Source organism: Phoxinus phoxinus (assembly GCF_949152265.1).
Source record: "Phoxinus phoxinus genome assembly, chromosome: 23".
NCBI lineage: Eukaryota > Metazoa > Chordata > Actinopteri > Cypriniformes > Leuciscidae > Phoxinus > Phoxinus phoxinus.
Window position 1 is genome coordinate 25,890,248 of NC_136898.1, and position 22,386 is coordinate 25,912,633.

General features: G+C 42.0%; 1 protein-coding gene across 6 annotated transcripts in view; it reads right to left on the minus strand.

The window, feature by feature from the left end:
* wrn (WRN RecQ like helicase) overlaps positions 1–22,386 on the minus strand; it is a 67,390-nt gene that overhangs the window by 11,538 nt on the left and 33,466 nt on the right. For 3 of the 6 annotated variants that reach the window (XM_079600254.1, XM_079600253.1, XM_079600257.1), the window contains 21 exons: positions 21,621–21,726; positions 18,416–18,491; positions 18,252–18,319; positions 17,332–17,440; positions 17,157–17,225; positions 15,750–15,832; positions 15,492–15,598; positions 14,810–14,997; positions 13,987–14,161; positions 10,801–10,982; positions 10,614–10,715; positions 9,781–9,873; positions 9,573–9,702; positions 8,494–8,664; positions 7,266–7,363; positions 6,869–6,923; positions 6,707–6,792; positions 6,473–6,554; positions 2,694–2,806; positions 2,168–2,282; positions 1,432–1,554 (listed from right to left, as the gene is read on the minus strand). In XM_079600254.1, the coding sequence (XP_079456380.1) occupies positions 1,432–1,554; positions 2,168–2,282; positions 2,694–2,806; positions 6,473–6,554; positions 6,707–6,792; positions 6,869–6,923; positions 7,266–7,363; positions 8,494–8,664; positions 9,573–9,702; positions 9,781–9,873; positions 10,614–10,715; positions 10,801–10,982; positions 13,987–14,161; positions 14,810–14,997; positions 15,492–15,598; positions 15,750–15,832; positions 17,157–17,225; positions 17,332–17,440; positions 18,252–18,319; positions 18,416–18,491; positions 21,621–21,726 (2,331 nt within the window). The remainder of the gene's footprint in view (positions 1–1,431; positions 1,555–2,167; positions 2,283–2,693; positions 2,807–6,472; positions 6,555–6,706; positions 6,793–6,868; positions 6,924–7,265; positions 7,364–8,493; positions 8,665–9,572; positions 9,703–9,780; positions 9,874–10,613; positions 10,716–10,800; positions 10,983–13,986; positions 14,162–14,809; positions 14,998–15,491; positions 15,599–15,749; positions 15,833–17,156; positions 17,226–17,331; positions 17,441–18,251; positions 18,320–18,415; positions 18,492–21,620; positions 21,727–22,386) is intronic. The other 3 variants (XM_079600256.1, XM_079600255.1, XM_079600258.1) reach the window with 1 other exon arrangement.

Genomic DNA, 22,386 nt, shown 5'->3' on the forward strand with positions numbered 1-22,386 from the left:
AATATGCTAATCAATGACTAGAAGATATCTACACATAATCTACATAAATTCATCAACTAACCATTCAGAAATGTCCTGTTCTTCTACATGTTGTCACTTCTTCTTGAGTCTCTCCATCATCGTCTGACTCCAGTTTGAACATAAAAGGCTAAAAGTTTTTGAAATGTTCAGTGTGTGTCAGAGACTTATTTTACATTGTGTGAAAAGGGCATTATTTTCACACAATGCCCTTTAAGTCAGTCATGGGCAGTGACAACATGTGTTGGTTTTGTCGAGTGCATTAAGTGCCTATGACAGCAGCGAGCGGCCGAACGATAGAGCAGAGGAGGACGCTCTGAAACCAGCAACTGTGGACGCAATTTTGTTTAAAAAAATTATATATTCTAAAACCTTGTTGAATTATATTAGAGTAGTAGGTCTACTCCTAGGCCATTCAAAGTTCATTCTTGTTCATCATTTTTCACAATTTTTTTTTTTTACGTTTCTTCATTCGGATCCATTTGAGATCCATTCCATTCTGAATAAACAAACAAGACAGTTTACATGCTTCGTCCTCGTTGCATTATTCATTAAGATTATTCTAAACAGATTTCTGTAGATCAAACAACTCTGAATTGTAGTTGAGAACGTCAATTAACGGCCCACGTATTAAAAAATGGTTAGTGTGTGGGAAACATGAAACATAATGATTTTTGGGCCCAGATAGCATGTGTATGCCAACCGCCTCTACACAACACACACACAACACCTAACACAATGGCTGCTTCTCGGTCTCACTCCTCCATAGGCTTCTAGTGTAATTGAAACTTGCCGGCCCAGAAAGTTAGTAAAGACAATGTTTAAAATAGTCCAAGTGACTACAGTGGCTCAACCTTAAGTTCATCAAGCGACGAGAATACTTTCTGTGCACAAAAAAAACTAAAATAACGGTTTTATTCAACTCTTGATGTTCTTCTGTGTGGGCCTCTGAGTGAGTTCACGAGTGTAACAGCGCAGCGCTTCGTCAGAACGTACTACGTAGGCTTCAGGCTTTTAACTTCAGGCGAAGCCAGCCGAACTGAGCGCAAGGGAATCCCCAGGGAATTCCATGGAAATCCACCAATAAAAGACGCTGGAATTGCCTTCGATTCAGGTTTTTAGCGACTGAAGTGACGATCGCTGGTGCTAATTTCCCACCCTGGTAGGCTCACTATTGGTCAGCATCACACGCATCACACACACGACCAGCGTCGGCCAATAGTGAGCCTAGGTTCTGACGAAGCGCTGCGCTGTTACACTCGTGAACTCACTCAGAGGAACTCTTAATGTGTGTTCTGAAGATGAAGGAAAGTCATACGGGGTTGAACAACATGAGGGAGAGTCATTACTGACAGTTTACATGTTTGGGTGAACTATCCCTTTAAGGCGAGTGGTATGAGGAGAATGTCGTACCATGCTCTTGAGCTCCAGCTGGAACAGTCTGTAAGTGACGGAGACACTGTCCGGCAGACACTGGCCCACAGATCCTACGCCTGCAGTGTGGACGGGTGGAGTCGGGCTGGAGGAAACATCCGCCTGGTTCACAGAACAACGCTTTATCATAACACTTCATCCTAAAGATGATAAATCAAGCCCTGAGAGAAGCATCTGGAGCCAGACACATCCACTATAACATGCATGGACTTGGTCCAATCCAAAACAATTACTTACTAACATAAAATACCCACAAAACTATGCAGTCCCACGTTTACTGCTAATAAGTTTGAGGTATAGTTGGCTTTAGAAGTAAAGTAGGGTTAGGTTTATAGGGTGTTAAGAGTGTAACTACAACTGATATTTAAATGCAAGTACTTTAAATACAGTATAATTAAAATGCACTGGCATATGTAATTTAGTAAGTATATTAAATCTAATGGTTAAATATATAGTAGTTAAGGACACCTAAAATAAAGTGTGACCTTCAAACTATCAATATTTTTGCACACCGTTCAAAAGTTTGGGATCACATTTTTAAAGAAATTAGTCATTTTATTCAGCAAGGATACAGTTTAGTGCATCAAATAAGAAAAAAAAGCATCAAATAATGCAGGCTTGGTGATCATAAGAATCGTCTTTCAAAACAAAACTTACTGATCCCAAACTTTTGAAGAGCAGTGCACAATACACAGTGTTTATCCGTGTGCAGTACCTGTAGGCTGTGTGTCTGACAGAAGCGGGCGATGACATCTATCAGAGGCGTGAGCATGGCCGCTTTGGCTTCGGAAACACCGTCCACCTGCTTCAAGCTGGATGTGGAGCACGGCCTGCCAAATGAAGTCCAGATGAAACATCACAATATGACATATGATAGTCATGTCTGCCTCAGTTTAACATCAACACCTCATAACACTGGTTTATTCATTCTTTTAAATTGTCAGTACAAATTTGGCATTTTTAACAATTAAAGTGCGGGGAAAACATGGTTGTTTGTTTACTGTCAATAGCGTAGTGATGTGTGAAGCACAGCTCACACAGAAGACTTTCAATCCAAGCGGCTTTCTCTTGGTCAGTACAGCATATTCAACTCACAATGGCACAGATTCCTGTTAGAGTGACTGGATTTTGTCTGCGATATTTCCCCAAGCAACAGTAAATGTGACCGTAGTAAAAATACTACACTATCCTACATCATCCAAAGGCCAACAAACCCTTTCCTTCAAGCAAAGTAACATTACCTTAATTTTGCCATGTCCAACAGGATTTTATTGGTAGCCAGTAGAGCTGGTGGGATGTCTCTGAGACTAGCTAACTTCTGACGCTCAGACACCAGCTTAGCATACAGTTCAGACTGCAAAACCAGAGGAGACAAGACAGAGAATGAAAAACAGATTCTGGCTGTTGTTTCCAGAGTCATACGCTGCTGTGTGAACTTCAGAAATCACTCAGTTACTCTTATGCCTGATTCAGATTACACCAATTTTTTTTGTCTGTTACGATAGTTACTGTGTCAGATTACACTATTTTGACTCCTAAAATCTTATCGTGTCGTCACTCACTCACTCACTCACTCACTCACTCACTCACTCACTCACTCACTCACTCACTCACTCACTCACTCACTCACTCACTCACTCACTGACTCACTCACTCACTGACTCACTCACTGACTCACTCACTGACTCACTCACTGACTCACTCACTGACTCACTGACTCACTCACTCACTCACTCACTCACTCACTCACTCACTCACTCACTCACTCACTCACACTCACTCACACACTCACCTCACTCACTCACACACTCACTCACACACTCACACTCACACACTCACACACTCGCTCGCTCGCACACTCGCTCGCACACTCGCTCGCACACTCACTCGCACACTCACTCGCACACTCACTCGCACACTCACTCGCACACTCACTCGCACACTCACTCGCACACTCACTCACTCACACACACACTCGCACACACACTCGCACACTCACTCGCACACTCACTCGCACACTCACTCGCACACTCACTCGCACACTCACTCGCACACTCACTCGCACACTCACTCACTCACTCACTCACTCACTCACTCACTCACTCACTCACTCACTCACTCACTCACTCACTCACACTCACTCACACACTCACTCACACACTCACTCACACACTCACTCACACACTCACTCACACACTCACTCACACACTCACTCACACACTCACTCACACACTCACTCACACTCACACACTCACTCACACACTCACTCACTCACTCACACTCACACACTCACTCACTCACACTCACACTCACACACTCTCACACACTCACTCACTCACACACTCACTCACACACTCACTCACTCACACACTCACTCACTCACTCACACACTCACACACTCACACACTCACACACACCCACCCACACACTCACTCACACACTCACTCACTCACACTCACTCACTCACACACTCACTTACACTCACTCACTCACACACTCACACACTCACTCACACACTCACTCACTCACACTCACTCACTCACACACTCACTTACACTCACTCACACACTCACACACTCACTCACACACTCACTCACTCACTCACACTCACTCACTCACACACTCACTCACACACTCACTCACACACTCACTCACACACTCACTCACACACTCACTCACACACTCACTCACACACTCACTCACACTCACACACTCACTCACACACTCACTCACTCACTCACACTCACACACTCACTCACTCACACTCACACTCACACACTCTCACACACTCACTCACTCACACACTCACTCACACACTCACTCACTCACACACTCACTCACTCACTCACACACTCACACACTCACACACTCACACACACACTCACTCACACACTCACTCACTCACACTCACTCACTCACACACTCACTTACACTCACTCACTCACACACTCACACACTCACTCACACACTCACTCACTCACACTCACTCACTCACTCACACACTCACTTACACTCACTCACACACTCACACACTCACTCACACACTCACTCACTCACTCACACTCACTCACTCACACACTCACTCACTCACACACTCACTCACACACTCACTCACACACTCACTCACACACTCACTCACACACTCACTCACACACACACTCACTCACTCACTCACTCACACACTCACACACTCACACACTCACACACACACCCACCCACACACTCACTCACTCACTCACTCACTCACACACTCACACACTCACACACACTCTCACTCTCACTCTCACTCACACACTCACTCACACTCACTCACTCACTCACTCACTCACTCACTCACTCACTCACACACTCACTCACACACTCACTCACACACTCACTCACACACTCACTCACACACTTACACCCACCCACACACTCACTCACACACTCACACACTCACTCACACACACACACACACACACTCACTCACACACTCACTCACACACTCACTCACTCACACACTCACTCACACACTCACTCACTCACTCACACACTCACTCACACACTCACTCACACACTCACTCACTCACTCACACACTCACTCACACACTCACTCACTCACACTCACACTCACACTCACACTCACACTCACACTCACACTCACACACTCACACACTCTCACACACTCACACACTCACTCACACACTCACACACACACTCACTCACACACTCACTCACTCACTCTCACACTCACACACTCACACACTCACACACTCACACACTCACACACTCACACACACCCACCCACACACTCACTCACTCACACTCACTTACACTCACTCACTCACTCACTCACACACTCACACACACTCACACACTCACACACTCTCACACACTCACTCACACACTCACTCACACACTCACTCACACACTCACTCACACACTCACTCAAACACTCACTCACACACACCCACTCACTCACTCACTCACTCACTCACTCACTCACACACTCACACACTCACACACTCACACACACTCTCACTCACACACACACTCACTCACTCACACACTCACACTCACACACTCACACACTCACACACTCACACACTTACACCCACCCACACACTCACTCACACACTCACTGACTGACTCACACACTCACACACTCACTCACTCACTCACTCACTCACACTCACTCACTCACTCACTCACACACTCACACACTCACTCACACACTCACTCACTCACTCACACACTCACTCACACACTCACACACTCACTCACTCACTCACTCACTCACTCACTCACTCACTCACTCACTCACTCACTCACACACTCACACACTGACTCACTCACTCACTCACTCACTCACTCACTCACTCACTCACTCACTGACTCACTGACTCACTGACTCACTCACACACTCACACACTCACTCACACACTCACTCACTCACACACTCACACACTCACTCACTCACTCACTCACTCACTCACTCACTGACTCACTGACTCACTGACTCACTGACTCACTCACTCACTCACTCACTCACTCACTCACTCACTCACTCACTCACACACTCACTGACTCACTGACTCACTGACTCACTCACTCACTCACTCACTCACTCACTCACTCACTCACTCACTCACTCACTCACTCACTCACTCACTGACTCACTCACACACTCACTCACTGACTCACTCACTCACTCACTCACACACACACTCACTAACTCACTCACTCACACACTCACTCACACACTCACTCACACACTCACTCACACACTCACTCGTCTTGGAGGACCGAAAATAAAATTAAACATGCAAGTCTTTTTGTCGTGAAGCATCGCAGACGCTACGAGATGAATCGATTGAATTTTGCCGTTTACGAATCCCCACGACACCCTACATCTAACGGGTCGTGCCAAAATCGGGCTAAAATCATGTAACCTGAACCAGGCCTTAAGAAATCAGAAGGCTTGATAAATGTGAGCACTGGGTTCATCCTCACTGTGGCAGAGCAGATTTACTGTGAGTACCTGTAGCTGGATCTCTCTAGCAGACACCGCTGGAGTTTGGGCTCGAGCATCAGTGCGGATCTGGGTTGGTCTGGCAGATGATCTAAACACATATTAAATACCATAATGACAAGACATTGTGTGACGTGACACAGTAAGTGGTACAAACCTCTGACCTACATACACAAACCATAATCAAAGAAAAATGCCAATTTGGAGTCAAAATTTCTGTAAATATTTCTGTATAATTCATACCTTGAGGGTAAGACTGCTTTCTCCACCATCTGAGGCGTGTGAACTCCAGAAGTGACCTTTGACCTCTGAAAAGAAACAAGAGAAGGCTGCAAAAAACAATAAAATCAAGCATTTAATAGTAAAGCTGTTCATTCAAAGGAAGATTTGAGCATTGATACGGACCCGAGTGAGATCTGGCTGCGGGTCAGAAGCAGCATGTGCTGGATCTGCTTTTCTCCTGCAAAGACACACCAGGAATATAATGAAAAATGCACACAGATCATTGTGCCACGCTATTTTACATGGCAGGATAGCAGGCACTGGACATTTTCCTGCCATGTCACAAAAGAACACCTTTCACAATGTTACATGAACAAATGTTTGCTAACAAAATGTATATCACTGAAGATAGAAAACTGGATATGAGATATGAATGCACTGGAATCTGTGCAGATAACCTAAAGCCGGGCCACAACCCTCTCACGTTTGCCACGTGGACCCGGTGTGTCCTCCCCTACACAGTGCACATGTGAGTGTGTGTGTGTTGTGGCGCTGATGATGGGGTGTGTGCGGGTCTCACCGCGGTGCGGTAGTGACTCTGATGAACAGATCCCTGTTGGGCTGCAGCAGGAGTCGCCTGTGCCGCTCGTCTTCAGCTTCACTCAGCCACGATCTGCCCTGAGCCAAACATTCACAAACTCAAAGTGTGAGCATTGAAAACATTGTTGGAGATTTACCATTTAATGCATAAAGTCTGTAATAATTCTAACATATACTTTAAGTGTATTTGGCACCTAAAAATCCCCCTATTTATATTTGAACATAAATACTACCATCATGAGGCAGTTTTATTCTCAATAAATCATGAGAACATGAACTTCATCACTGCATTTTGCAGTAGCCTAACGCAATTTCCCCTTGGGGATTAATAAAGTTTTTCTATTCTATCTTTCCCCACACATATGAACTGTGATCATGCAATAACGTTAACTTTACATCGAGATGCTGAGCTACAGTGAAATGATAGAAAAGACATTATCTGTGTTAGCAATTCGCCTCATTCGCGCAAACTGGAGTAGAATGAGGCTCACGTCTACCGCGCCGCGCTAAACACCGCGCCGCAGGACCTCTAGACGCGCATAAACGCGTCTTTACATTGAAATCACTCGCGCCAGACGCTCAAAGATGAGTGAGTGAGTAATCATTTTAAAATAAAATTGACTTTAAATCAAACCACGGATCCGTGATAAGTTTTGTGATCCGTCTCGCCACTATAGTAGCACTATGATCACTTTGAGGGAGGATAAATTTATCCCCACCGGGGATAAAAATAATTAAGCAGAGGGAGATACATTGACCAGAAAGGGGGAAATCCCACGCATTCCCGATGTTTTCTTCTCCTGTGGCTTGGCATATGTATGGTCCATAATAACAATGCAATCCAGACTTTTAAACTTGCCGGTGCAGTTTCAAGCGCCTCTCACTGCTCTGCACCTGCGCTTCTGCTGGTTTCTGCTGGCTCTGAACGAAAGCGCGTTGTGGAAACGCGTTGGGTTAGTACTTTTTGTCCCTCTCTGCTATTATAGTTTTGCAAGATGGCGGAACTACATGGAAGCCTCCGTGGACCTACCCGTCCCATGTATATAAAGATAATAAATTCTTCCTTTATAAGGATAAGTCAGATAATTGGCCGAGGTATTTGTACACCATTGAGGACATATTTATGAATAAAAATATTGATTTTAGATAATAAAATACCTAAAAAGATACTTAGTGTCCCTTTAAAGCTTCATCTTGAGTGTGAGTACCTTGGGTGTGAGTTTACAGAGAGTGCAGAATTTGTTGTGGCCTGTGGCTTCCTTCAGATATTTCTCAGCAACCAGTTCTCTGCCGAGAGCTTTCCACCAGGTGTCTGAGACGTCCCTGCCGATCCCGAACAGAGAGTGCTTCCGAAACTGGTCGGGAACCCGCTGAGAGCCCTGGAGGAGAGATTGCACATGCTCACTTGTGGTTCTGAGATTAAAAACGCATGTGTGAAAGATAAAGGCCTCACTGACGCAGTATAAACATTTTCCTTTCCCTTCATGGAAATATTTAGAGCAAAGACTTTTTGGATTAGTGATTGATTTTAATTAAAGGATTAGTTTACTTTCAAATGATAATTAGCCCATGATTTACTCACCTTCAGGCCATCTTAGGTGTTTATGACTTTCTTTTTTCAGACGAATACATCAGAGTTATATTAAAAAATAAAAATTTTATCATACAAAAAAATATTCATATTAACACATTACAAAGTAAAATTCTAGCTTCCGGCCAAATCTCTACTTACGCCTAAAGCGCAACTTACACAACTTGTGATGTCGGAAGTAGCGTAGTGCGCCATGGCGTAGCGGAAATAGTCACCTTCATTTATACAGCGCTTTAACAATATAGATAATTTCAAATTAGCTTTACAGTGATAATAGGAAATTACAGTAACAGAGATTATTTTGGCATTACAGCAGCTCTAGAATAATGTATGTGTGTGTGTGTGTGTGTGTGTGTGTGTGGATGGATGGATGGATGGATGGATGGATGGATGGATGGATGGATGGATGGATGGATGGATGGATTTGAGCATCAATCTGTTGGTTGCAATCCACTGGCATTATAAAGCTTGGAAGAGCCAGGATATTTTTTTAATATAACTAGACAGATTGTCTGATATAAGACCGACATACACACCTAGGAATGGGTTGAGGGGGAAGTAAATAATGGGCTAATTTTCATTTGAAAGTGAACTACACCTTTAAGTGACAAAACAAACTCGTCCACACTCTGAGCATCATGGCAGAGTGTTTGGTTTAGTGTTATTGTATGTTAAGCGGTGTTGTGTGTGACGTACTGAGCCCCGCAGGAAGAGGATGGGCGCTGTGATGCCGAACCTTTCGTCCATAGTGCTGACGGCCTTCATCAGCTGATAGGCACACGAGCCAAAGTCCTGCAGGACCGCCTCCGGGTCGCCTCCGTTCACACTGACAGCACAACACCATAAAGCATGTCATCCTCCGTGAACTATCAGAGCAGACTGAAGACACAGCAGATCCACTCACCCTGTCCTGCAGTTATCACAACACTCACTGCTACCCAGAATTCCCGACGTCACTTTCCTCAGGCGCTTGTCCTCAAAATGACACAAAATCAACCTACGAAACAATTCACACAATGCTCAAACAATCATCACCTTTACATTACAAAAATCACGTCTCAATAAGTGTTAATAAATATGTAAAAATGAAATAATGTCACGAATTATACACAAGTTTCTGACATTATTGTCACAAGTTGGAATATTTCCCACTAGTTTTTGAGTTTTTTGTTGTTGTAAAAACTAGGGGTGTGACAATATATCGCTATACAAAAATGCAACAATATGTATCGTGGATAGTGACAATATGTATTTGTGAGTTTTAGTGCCAGTACTACATTAAACTACTATATAATGTTGAATATAAAGTATAATAATGCAATGGGGGAATATTTGTGGGTCCGGATAATGCCAAATGTCTGTAAAAAGAGGAATACATTATAAATATATCTAGTCAGTGACAGAGAGCATATTCGACTAAAACAATTCTGTATTTCCAGCTCCAGCTCCAGAATCATGAATATTGTTATTCTGGTGTGTATATTGTCCTGTACTTTGGGTCCACCGAGTCCAAGACTATTCATTTACACACACAATTTAACACCAAATTTAGCATTTTAATCAACAGGACTTTTTTTGTTAACCTTTTATCATATGTCTTGTAGTATCATATCGAGTTCAATATCGTGATATGTATCGAATCGTGAGGGTCTCGTTGCACTGCTAGTAACAACACATTTTCTTTGATTGAGTTGAAATATTCTTCCATGAGATTCACCCGAAATGAAATTCACTTACTTTCGTCTGCATTTGGTTGAATTTAGATACTTTTCCATTTTTGCCATCATGTCTATTTTGTAACCTCTGAAGCGCTCACTTTTGGATTGGTTGAGTATGAATCTTCAGGGAAGCAGAAGCAGATATATGTTAGGCTCATCAGAAACGTCCTGTGAGTTCAGCTAGTTAAGGAAGGGTGAGCGGTCACCTGTTCAGGGCCATGTCTCCGGGCATCCACAGGACGTGACATGCGCTGGGCAGCCCGTCTCTGCCGGCCCTGCCGATCTCCTGGTAGTACGACTCCATCTCTTTGGGAGCCCCGTAATGGATGACCTTCCTGATGTCAGACTTATTGATGCCCATCCCGAACGCCACAGTGGCCACCACACACTGCAGACAAAACCATGAGGAAACAACACTGTGACCAACTCTAACCTTGGGAGCGCCCTACCAACCAAACCCAGTTCATCTTCCCCAGATCACATGATGCCGCCAGCACAGCACATTATTAATTTCAACATTTACTAATGCATTATTCAAATCAAAAGTATTGTATTTGTTGACATTAGTTAATGCACTGTGAACTAACATGAACAAACAATGAACAGCTTTATTTGTATTAACTAACATTGAGAAATATTAATAAATACTGTAACACATGTATTGCTCGTTGTTAGCTTGATAGAACATGACATGTTAATGTTAATGCTAATGTAAACTAATGAACCTTATTGTAAAGTGTTACCAAGATTTCATAAATATTTATTTCTCTATATACAAATATTTAAAGAATTTTTAATCAGACACTAAAATAACCAAACTGAGTCACAGCGCGTCGAGTCCGTGTTGAACAGTTCAAAGCCCTGAGGAAAGACATATTGATGCGTAGTGTATGTATCTAAATACTATCAATCTATGCAATAGTTTATTCAGTCTTTTCTTTTAACAGTTTTAAATTTCAGTCACCGGTACTATCAATCATAGTGCTCTACTCCAGTGTTGTGAGAGACACCCGGTAGAAAGTAACATGATAATGTACAGCAATACGGCCCAGCAAGATAAAGTAATTTTATGCGAAACCATAGACCTTTATCTACAGATCAAGTATAATAATATTAACATCGAATCATCTTGGAGAGTTTCATCTCGTTGACCGTCGTAACCGAACGCGACGCGCTGCTTGATGCTGGATGGAGAATGACTGACAGCCGCAGTGGAGGGAAGAGTTTACGTGAACTTGAATTTAACAACTTAAATATTAATTTCTATCTCAAATTAGACTATAGAATCGCTTCTCAACACTTATAATATAATCCACGAAAACTTAGTAATGCTTTATAATGTATTTGTGCCTTTTGTGGGGCTTAACAATGACAGAATAGTAAACGCACAATAGGGATGTTCGCCGGAGTCAAATGTGACGTCACGATATGGGCGTGGTCGCGAACTGGTTGGCAGAAAGAACCAAAACATGTCGCAGACTCGCAGCAGTCTACCTGTGTTTTGTCAGCATATGCTAATTGTTTGTCCGAAGAACCAAAAAAGAGATATAAGGTTAAGCTTTTATATAACCAGGGTTCATGTTCTCTGCCTGATCAATATCACCTGAGTGAGAATTGGAGCAAAAGCCCGGACACATGGCCAGATTTGACATTCGGCGACATCTATCTGTATCTCATCGACACGCCATCTATGTTTACCAGAGAGTCGATGAAGGCGTACAAATCTTTAGATGCCAATAAATTAAGTAATAATTATGAATATTACTTGTTGTAACTAAGGATAACTGGTAAATATGTTACAACTAGAGTAAAAATACAGGTGTAATTTATCCATGGGCTATATTCAAAATGATCTTACCTCTGATATATAACATTGGTTAACATATACGTAAAATGTATGAATGAAAATACAACAATTTGCCATTAATTTATAAGGGTATGTCAGTGTTATTATACTTCCATTGCTCAGTCACAGCATGCACAAAAAGTTATGTAAACAAACACTTTGACACGTCTTCCGCGGTATTTTGTACAGTTATTCATTCATTAATTAACCCATCAATGCGATAGAACCTACTAGTAACATTTATTTACAAAATTAGTTTTAATTTTTAACGCAAAATGTAGGTAGCAGACGCGATCGTGGTCCGCTGGCTCCCATTGTTTTCCGCTGGGTATAGACGCCTAATTGCAGAAATTCAAAGCTTTCTTTCTTGATTCAGGCTGTTTAGGTACACGATAGAAGCTCTTGGGGTTATTACTCTTATCGAACCTGTTAACACAGCCGATCACAAAGCACGATACAACCATTTTCTTCTGTGTTTGCGCTGCGCTTTAAGCGGTCATTACTTTTCTTCTGCCAACCAGAGCGCGTCGTGACGTCACGGCGAACATCCCTATATCGGATTTGGATCAGCCTCGTCTGACCGATACCCGATCCGGCCAAAATGGCAGAATCAGAGCCGATACCGATACTGATACATCCCTATCCACGATACGACGAGATCTTAGGAGTCAAAATCGCAACAGACAAAAAAATGGTGTAATCTGACCCAGGCATACAGCGAGAGAGAGGAACATGAGCATTTAAACACTATATTTCTGTCTCTGGCCCAAGACGAGCACTATTACCCCTTTTCCACCAAGGCAGAGCTGGTGCTGGTTCGTAACCAGAGCCTAGTTTCAAATCGGTTATTTGTTTTTCCACCGCCAAAGCACCAGCTCCGAACCAGTAAAACTGGTTCTTAAGTAGCACCAAATCATTGCAGGGTCTAGAACGGAGCCAAGTAAGAACCGCTTGCGTCAGGGGCTGGGGGCGGGGTTACCGTGACCAACAAGACGAATAGAAACTTGTGACCGCCATTTTTAAATAGCAGCTAGTCGAGCTAATAGCAGCTCGATTATAATATACGTCTATGTAAGTTACGGCGAGCTGCACGGACGCGTTGGATTCCGATGTATTTTTGCAATCCCACGAGCATCCATAGTATTGCAACGTCCGTTATTGTTGATGGCTTGTTCGAGATGCATCGGAGCGGCGAGGACCGATCGGAGCTGCGGTAGTGTTTGGAGAGCATATGACTCTTTGTGCTTTTAGATCGCTATCGCAGTGCTTTGATGTCGATTCTGCAAGAAGCCGATGCATCTCGAACAAGCCTGGCGTGTTTGTGTTTGGCGCTACCGCACTAGCGGTTGCTGGGCAACATGAGACGTATACAGTGACGTAAGATCTGGCTCTGTTGTGGCTCTCTAGCCGGTGGAAAGGCAAACCGGTTCTTAGTAAGCTCGTCAGTCGAACCAACTCTGAACCAGCTCTGGCTCTGGCTCTGAACCAGCACCCGGTTCTTGTTGGTGGAAAAGGGGTATATGAGTTAGCTTTGAATGGCGCTCACCTGGATCTCATCCCTCATGAACTGGTGCTGTGTCTCTCTCCTCTGCTTGATGCTCAGCCCTGCGTGATACACTCCACACGGGATGTCCAGCTTACACAGCGCCGCCGTCACACGCTCAGCCTCTTTCTTGGACAGACAGTACACAATGGCTGAGCCTTCAAACTCAAAACCACCCCTAAAGGAGAGAGAGAGAAACTAACATTCAAAAATAAATCTGTGATGTGTGTAAAAGGATTATTTCTTCTCCATTCTGTCACTGAGTGAGGTTTGGTTCCTTGCCACTGTCGCCTTGGCTTTTGACTTGCTTAGTTGGAGACATTTAATATTCAACAGTATTATTGATCTGTCTTACTTAAGGTGGACGATGAAGCAATTTTCTTCTAGAAACAAACTTTGTTGTATTCTTGTCATGTTATCACTGTGAAGCTGCTTTGATACAATCTTCTGTATTGTAAAAAGCGATATATAAAGAAAGGGACTCTTATCGGATTCAGAAGATTATAATTAAAGTGGAGACGGTAAGACAAAAAAAAACAATTCTTTAGTAGATTTTGCATTACATTGTTGTTGTTTAACTACTGGTATCAAATGTTCCTGAGTGGGCACCAGACTACAATAATTAAATTAAATAATTACAGAAGTGTCAATAACTGAAAGGTTCCATAATAAATTGTAGTTTTTAATAGATTTTTTGTAACTAATAAAATATTTTGCGGCTGGAAACGTATATTCATTATAAAAATATCAGGTCTAGAAATCACACTTTTAAAATGGCGGCATATATCCAGATTGATGAGTTATTTCAAGGATCAGCATGGCCTACCCTTTCTTTTTAACCAGAAATTGTTTGAGGTCCTGGATGACGTCACCGGACTTGCGGTTGACATCCAGGTAGAGGTTTGGCCGGTCGAACGATGTGCAGGTGATCATGGGATTGATCAGGTGAAGGCTCTTTACGATGTCCTCGCGGATAGACGGACTCGCGGTGGCCGTGAGCGCACAAATAGGAACCTGATTAAAGAAGAGCCAGTTAGGAATAACATGAATGGAGGATCAAAATCAATCATTGAGTGAAACTTTATAATGAATCAAAACCAAATTTGTGACTCTGGAGTCTGGACCACAAAAACCAGTCACATGGGTCAATTTTTTGAGATTTGAAGAAATAAGCTTTCCACTGATGTGTGGTGTGTTAGGATAGGACAATATTTGGCCGAGATACAACTATTGAAAATCTGGAAACTGAGTATGCAAAAAAATCGAAACATTGAGAAAATCTCCTTTAAAGTTGTGCATTTATGTTCACGATTGTGCTGCATTCACTCACACAAATACACGTTTTATATATTTACGGTAGGAAATTTACTAAATATCTTCATGGATCATGATCTTTACTTAATATCCTCATGATTTTTGGCATAACAGAAAAATCTATAATTTTGACCCATAATATTGCCGTGCGACTCCAGACTGGTTCTGTGATCCAGGGTCTCATACTGACTTACACCAGGGAGATTTTTCTTGAGTTTCCACAGGTCACGATACGCACTTCTGAAATCATGACCCCACTGAGAGATGCAATGAGCCTCGTCTATCGCAACCAGTGATAAACCTACACACACGCACACACACACACACACACACACACACACACACACACACACACACACACACACACACACATAGTAGAGAAGTTCCTCAGTTACGCTGGAGCACTGGATCATTTCAAACATGCTTTGCTCATTTCTCCGTGTCGGCCTCACCAGGGGTCGTGTCGAGCTGCACCAGCAGAGGGATATTCCCGGAGCAGAACTCAGGGGTCATGTACACCACTCGGAAATCTCCCCTGAAGACCAGACAGCGAGGAAACAACAGCGTCAGTGGCCGCGTTTACATTACCGTTCAAATTGAAATTGCGAATTGAAAATGCGCTCAATGGAAACACGTTAATTTCGCAAAAACTCCCATTTATCGCAAAAAAGTTTTTACGCTCGCATGAGGAGGTTTTTCAACGGCAATGAAAACATTTTTTGCGCATTTACAGTCACCTGACGTAGAATGCGCGGTGTGTTCGGACAGAAGACGAGACAGAGTTGTTTATTAAATTCATAAAATAATTTTTTTTTTTCAGGAATACTGGATTCTAAACCTCAGAGAAACGCCACAATCAAGACCTCGAAGCAGAACTGAGGGAGAAACACAGAAACTCCTCATATGAGCCGCTCACAGTGTCCTGGCCATTACTGCTGTGATAACACACACACACACACACGTCTCCTTCGGTTAATAATAATAATGGCCAGTGCGGCGGCTGTGATGTATAAACCTACCAACGTCTGTTGCCATGATTTTTTTAAATGACTTATCGCGAGAGGAAAAAAAACTATGTTTTAGTCGCATAACATCGGTTAATGGAAACGGCGTAATTTCGCAATCGTTTTTTATCGATATTTAGAAGAAGAAGAAGAAGAAAAGAAAAAAAATCGGAAAAGTTTTGTGGAAATCTGTAATGGAAACGCGGCTACTGGCTCAACTCACGTCACTGAATCAGCTTTAGTTTAAACATGACAATTACTTTTTAATCAACCTCAAGATTTAATGTCACAAATAATATGAATGTATAAGGGACAATATACAGCGGCATGAAAGCGTTGGTTTTCTGTATTAGTCATGAACTCACTCGCTCACATGAAATGTTAGGTACATTAACATTAACAACGAATTACCCTCCGGGGATAATAAAGACTCCTTGAACCTTGGGTGTCCTTGTGCTGTGCTGTGCTTTATTTAGGACAGGTTTTGTATTACTTTTTGGAACTGGCCTCGTTGATCTGAGCTTACGCACCCCAGATTTTGAGTGGAAAAAGTTCATAAGTGCATAAGCTCAGATCAATGATTTGTATGAAATATTTTGTAGGTCAGTCATTTTTGACCAGGAACACCACAAGTGTAACAAGGTAAAAAAAATAAATAAAAAAACATACGAAAAATGTGTCATACACTGTGAGCAAAGTCATAATTTTACTTAAATAAAATACAATTTAAGTCCTGTATAGCACCTGCTTAATAATCTATTTTGTCCCGTTATTGATCTTTTTTGTTAATGGAGTGTAGCATGTAGCATCGCAGGACACGTGCACAGGAGCATCTCATGCCGACCGGCCTCTCACCTCTTCACTTCCTCAATCAGGTTTTTGGTCTGAGCAGATCCAAGAAAACAAGCAGGGATGTTTGACATTCTGCAACACAAACACAAACACTAAGATGTAACACTCAGGCACATTTCAGCTTAACTGCGGCCCTGACTGCGAGGCGGCGGCGATGTGAGTGATTAGTGTGACGTACTGCAGCTGAAGCACCTGGTCCTCCATCAGGGCGATGAGAGGGCAAATCACCACGCTGATCTTCTCACAGTACACTGGAGGAAACTGGAAACACAGACTCTTCCCATAACCTGCCGACACAGCGTTTCATGCGAGCACACATTTGAACACACACCAAGCCAAATTTATTTGCATTGCACTTTTCACAATACACATTGTTGTTAAAGCAGCCTTACAGAGGCTATATAAAATATAATATTTTAATGTCATACGCGTCAATTGTAAAAAAAAAAAAAAAAAAAAAAAAGCTGAATAAATAAGCTTTCCATTGATGTGTGGTTTGTTAGGATAGGATAATATTTGGTCGAGACACAACTATTGAAAATCTGAGGATGCAAAAAAATCTAAACATTGAGAAAATCTGCTTTAAAGTTGTGCATTTATGTTCACGATTGTGCTGCATTCACTCACAAAAATACATGTTTTATATATTTACGGTAGGAAATTTACTAAATATCTTCATGGAACATGATCTTTACTTAATATCCTCATGATTTTTGGCTAAATCTATTATTTTGACCCATGCAATGTATAGTTGGCTATTGCCACAGATATACCCGTGCGTCATGTGACTGGGTTTGTGGTCCAGGGTCACATATCTTCATGTCTAGCAGATTAGTTCGGCGATAACATTCAGCCGTTTCACACACAAAACGCTTAATAGCTGAAGTCTACACCTTCCAGATACTTCTCCTGATAGGAAAATTATGCAAAATTATATCTAACCCTGAACTACAACTACACTGACACGTGTGTGTGTGTGTTGTGAAGATGTACACTGCCTAAATGCCATTAAACCATACACACAAAAATAAACTATAAAGACTACACGATCATTTAGTAAGTATATCATAACTTCAACGATTGAAGAAAAAGTTATACCAGTTGCCATGACAACGAGATTATCCCTCCTCTCTGTGAGAACGGACTGGATCACTTTCCACTGAACCCTAAAAAACCACGAGCATCATTTGACAGATGTTATCAATTTCACAACATTCATAATCAGTTGTATGCACCAGGAATGCTTGGGTTTCAAAACTCACGGTTTAAAGTTGTGATGTCCGAAGTACGTTTTCAGACATGTAATCTGTTCAGGAACTGGTGGTGAGATACTTGAATCTGGACAGAAACAAACAAGTTAGTTGAAATTCAAAACTGCTGCTAACAAACATTAAAGCAACAACAAGTAGTTTTTCAACCATCATAATATATTTCCAAGACTCTTGTGATGGTACATCGACTTACAATAGGTTGAATGACACGTCTGCCATAGCCTGACGGGGTCTGTGTCGCTTTTACTGGCACTACGGAGCTTCGGGGTTCGGGTAGTAACCCGAGCACAAAAAGAACTACAGTATTCGACTGCTTTACGGCATACCTCACTTCCTCCACTTCCTCAAATTCAGACGTGAGAGCCCAACTAGTGTGTGTTTGCCGGCTGGTATAGCGTCTGTATGTTGTTGTCACGGCCGAAGCAGCAACTAAACCGAAGGAGGCAAAGGTTTTGTCGGAGGAGACTAGGAAGAGGAAAAGGGAGAGTGATAAAATCAAAGTCCGGATGAGGATCAACATTGGTCCAGCGTTCGCTCGCTGGCGTGATAAAGGAGGAGTGGTGCCCGACCGATGCGGACTTGGCCGGACTAGTAATAGCTACATGATTAGACGGACAAAATCATCTTTTAGGATAACTGTCCTAATGACTGCAGGCTGATAGTCATGTTTGTTTATTTATTCTTCTGGTGAAAGTGTCTTGCCTCAGGCTATAATGCAAATAGATTTTTCAAATTGGCAGATTCATCTATGGTTGCTTGATATTATAATATTGACGATATATGGCTATTACCTACCACACAAACATTGAATTTAATTAGCATATCCATTATGTAAAACAGTAGCCAATAGGCTACTATAATGATGCTGGCTTGTAAACGTGAGCTACCCGATCTTTTGGCGTTTGAAAAAAATAAAACCCATGAAATTATGTTCATATGACATGCTACTGTACCTGGATGAAGACATTTCACACGCAGCGCTACAGTCTGCCCAAGACGTGAGAACTCCTTCTGCAGAGTTCGGGGGTATCGGCTTGTCAACAAATGCACGTGTATCAGGGAACTACACTAACCTTTTCCACTGGTGGCACTTGTGCTACTAACTTTTTCAGTTACTGGCGCAAAACATGATTTGGTCGCACAAATTATTTATAGTAAGCCGCTCTGGATAATAATGAAACTGTATTGCATACAGGTGTGCTTTTTATTTTACTTGCCATCTTTTAAACCACATACCGCTTTGTTTTCTTTAACATTGGTTGGGATAGATTTACTGCAATAGAAAATACAGTAGCCTACACAATAATGTGCAAAATTAATTTATTTTGGATTTCAACATGCTATGGTTGCCACAGATGGGCAGACTCCTGAACTCTTAAAATAAATATAATCAATAAAATAATATAATAATAGATTTTCAGCAGCTATTGACTATTCGGTATTAAAGATGAAAAAAACAAAAAAAAAACAATGCATGTCCACTTTACAATTAAGTGAAATATAATAAGCCACAAATAAGGCTATATTACAAGCTACATTGAACTTAATTATCAATTCAGATTCCTCACTTGCTCGGTTTGCTTGACACCGGAATGCAGTGGGGAGTGCTGCTGCGTCACGGGATATGTACATGTCTCTACATTTCGCCTGCTTCATACTGTCATTGTGAAGCTTCAATTTACATGAAGCTACGTTTACGTGGACACTTATAATCGGATTGACGGCTCAATCGGACTAAAAAAAATCTTCATGTAAACGCCTTAATCGATCGGATTGAGCTCGATCCGAATACAATTTTGATCGGATTGAAAGGGGTGGTTTATTCCTTTTGTAATGCGATCGAGAGAACACGTCAACACTTGATCGGATTGAAAACCGAAACTGAAAGGACTGCGCATGTACAATGGCGTATGACGCGCGGAACGAGCTGTTCTTCCTGTTGAATAAAGTGTCATATAAATGAGTGTCCCGTCATTCTAAAATTCTCATTTCACTCAGCGTCTGTGAAGTGAAGCAGGACAACATCCCACTAATTGTTTTGGATTCTCATCCACAGACGACTGGTTTTGGCCGCGGGGAGGGGCATTTTTACTGCGTGATAAATATAAGCAGCACGGCAAAACGGTTCAATGCTCAATGTCTCCAAATCATGACCAGAGACGGATTAATATTACGTCTGCTGTTTAAAACAAAGAACCAATAGAGGAGAATAGCTATGCGCGAACAGCGGGAAACGTGTGACATATAAACGCGCACATCAACCCTATTACTTTAGAAGTCGCGGGGCTGAAGCCAACTTTGTGTTGAATGCTCAGAGCACGTTATAAAACGTATTCTTAAAATACACATTTCTGTTTTAATAAATGCTCATAGTAAATCATAGCATATTGCCTAAAACATAAGGTAGGTACAAAAATAATCAGTGATACATTTGCGACCCATTAAAAATTAGGGTCGCAATGGCATTTCAAAAGGTCGCATATGCGACCATTTTGGTCGCAGTGTAGTTTCCTGTGTATCCCCTGGTGGTGTAACCATGACAGATTTTGCGACAGTAGTAGACGACAATACTGTTTCCCAACTGTAGGGGGACCCCGAGAGCAAAAACTACTTGGTGTTGCTTTAAATAAAATCAAATAAAAAAACATTTGAAAAATCAATATAACTCAATACAACCTAAAATTATACGTGTAAAGGAAACCTGACCATGTGTTATTTAGAATATCATGCATCATTTACATTTAAATAGATAAAAGCTTTGTTTCTTCTATTGATTGTAGATTTCTCTCACAATACTTCTCTCACAATATTAAGACTGAAACCAACTGCAGTATATAAACTGAGCAATATATTCACAGAGCATGAATAACATTCACTCTGAACAAGCAGTGTCTTCAGTCAAAGGTCACATAACCGTAAAATAAATGACTGTATATTAAGGTCCTTGCACACTAAGACCGACATGTTTCCGTATCCGTGATTCGGTGGCTCTCAAAATGCTTGTTACGGATGCGGAAAACGCAGAAAACAGAACCCGATCCAATTTTTTTTAATGACGGACGAAAGTTTCAAGTAAGCGTGATTGACATAACGTGAGGTCGTATGTATTTTTTAATGTGCGAAAGTTTGGGACTCGGTGTGTAAGGACCTTTACTCTGGGAAGGCCATTAAGGTTCATGCAGGACGGTATACTTACCAAACACCTCTTCCTCATCCTCCTCCACATCCTCATCGTCGTCGTCAGCACCAGACTGCGGGACACCCGCCGGTTCCTCATTTAACTTCTCTATGTCATCAGCACACTGACGGACAACAGAAGAGACACGTGAGCATCATGTACCTCACCCACGCTCTTGCCAAACCCAGAGCTTTTGACTAGCCTTAATAGTTCATTGGCTCTGTTTATGGTGTATTAGGAGCTTGACAGACTCACTTTTACAAAAAATAACAAAAGGCAGTTATTGAGGAAGTACATAAGATGCGAACACTGATGTCTTATGTAACCGATGGTAATCTTATTAAAATGATTTATAATTTGAGCGGTCAGTTTGAGGTGATTCGTCTTTGCGTGGTTATATCACGAAAGACTATATTGCATATGCTGAGGACAGTTGCTTAGACTTTAAACTTATCATCAAGATGGCGGCTTTTAAATCTAGCCGTTTAAATGGCAATCATCTTTGCCATCTGGGGAATCATCTGGGCCGTTGTTCAAAGGAAATCTGATCGGATTCTGACATTTTGACATCGATCCCAAACTTCTGAATGGCAGTGTATATCGCACACCGCTACTACTAGCACATATTTCTGATTGTCATGTCAAATGTCGATGTACAATGACAGATCCGCACTGATGCGTTTCAAACAGAGATGGCGAAAAGTTTCTTAAAGGGATACTTCACCTCTGGAAAGATGAATGTGTATTTAAAAGGGTCATTTATGTAGTAGAAATGTGAAATTAT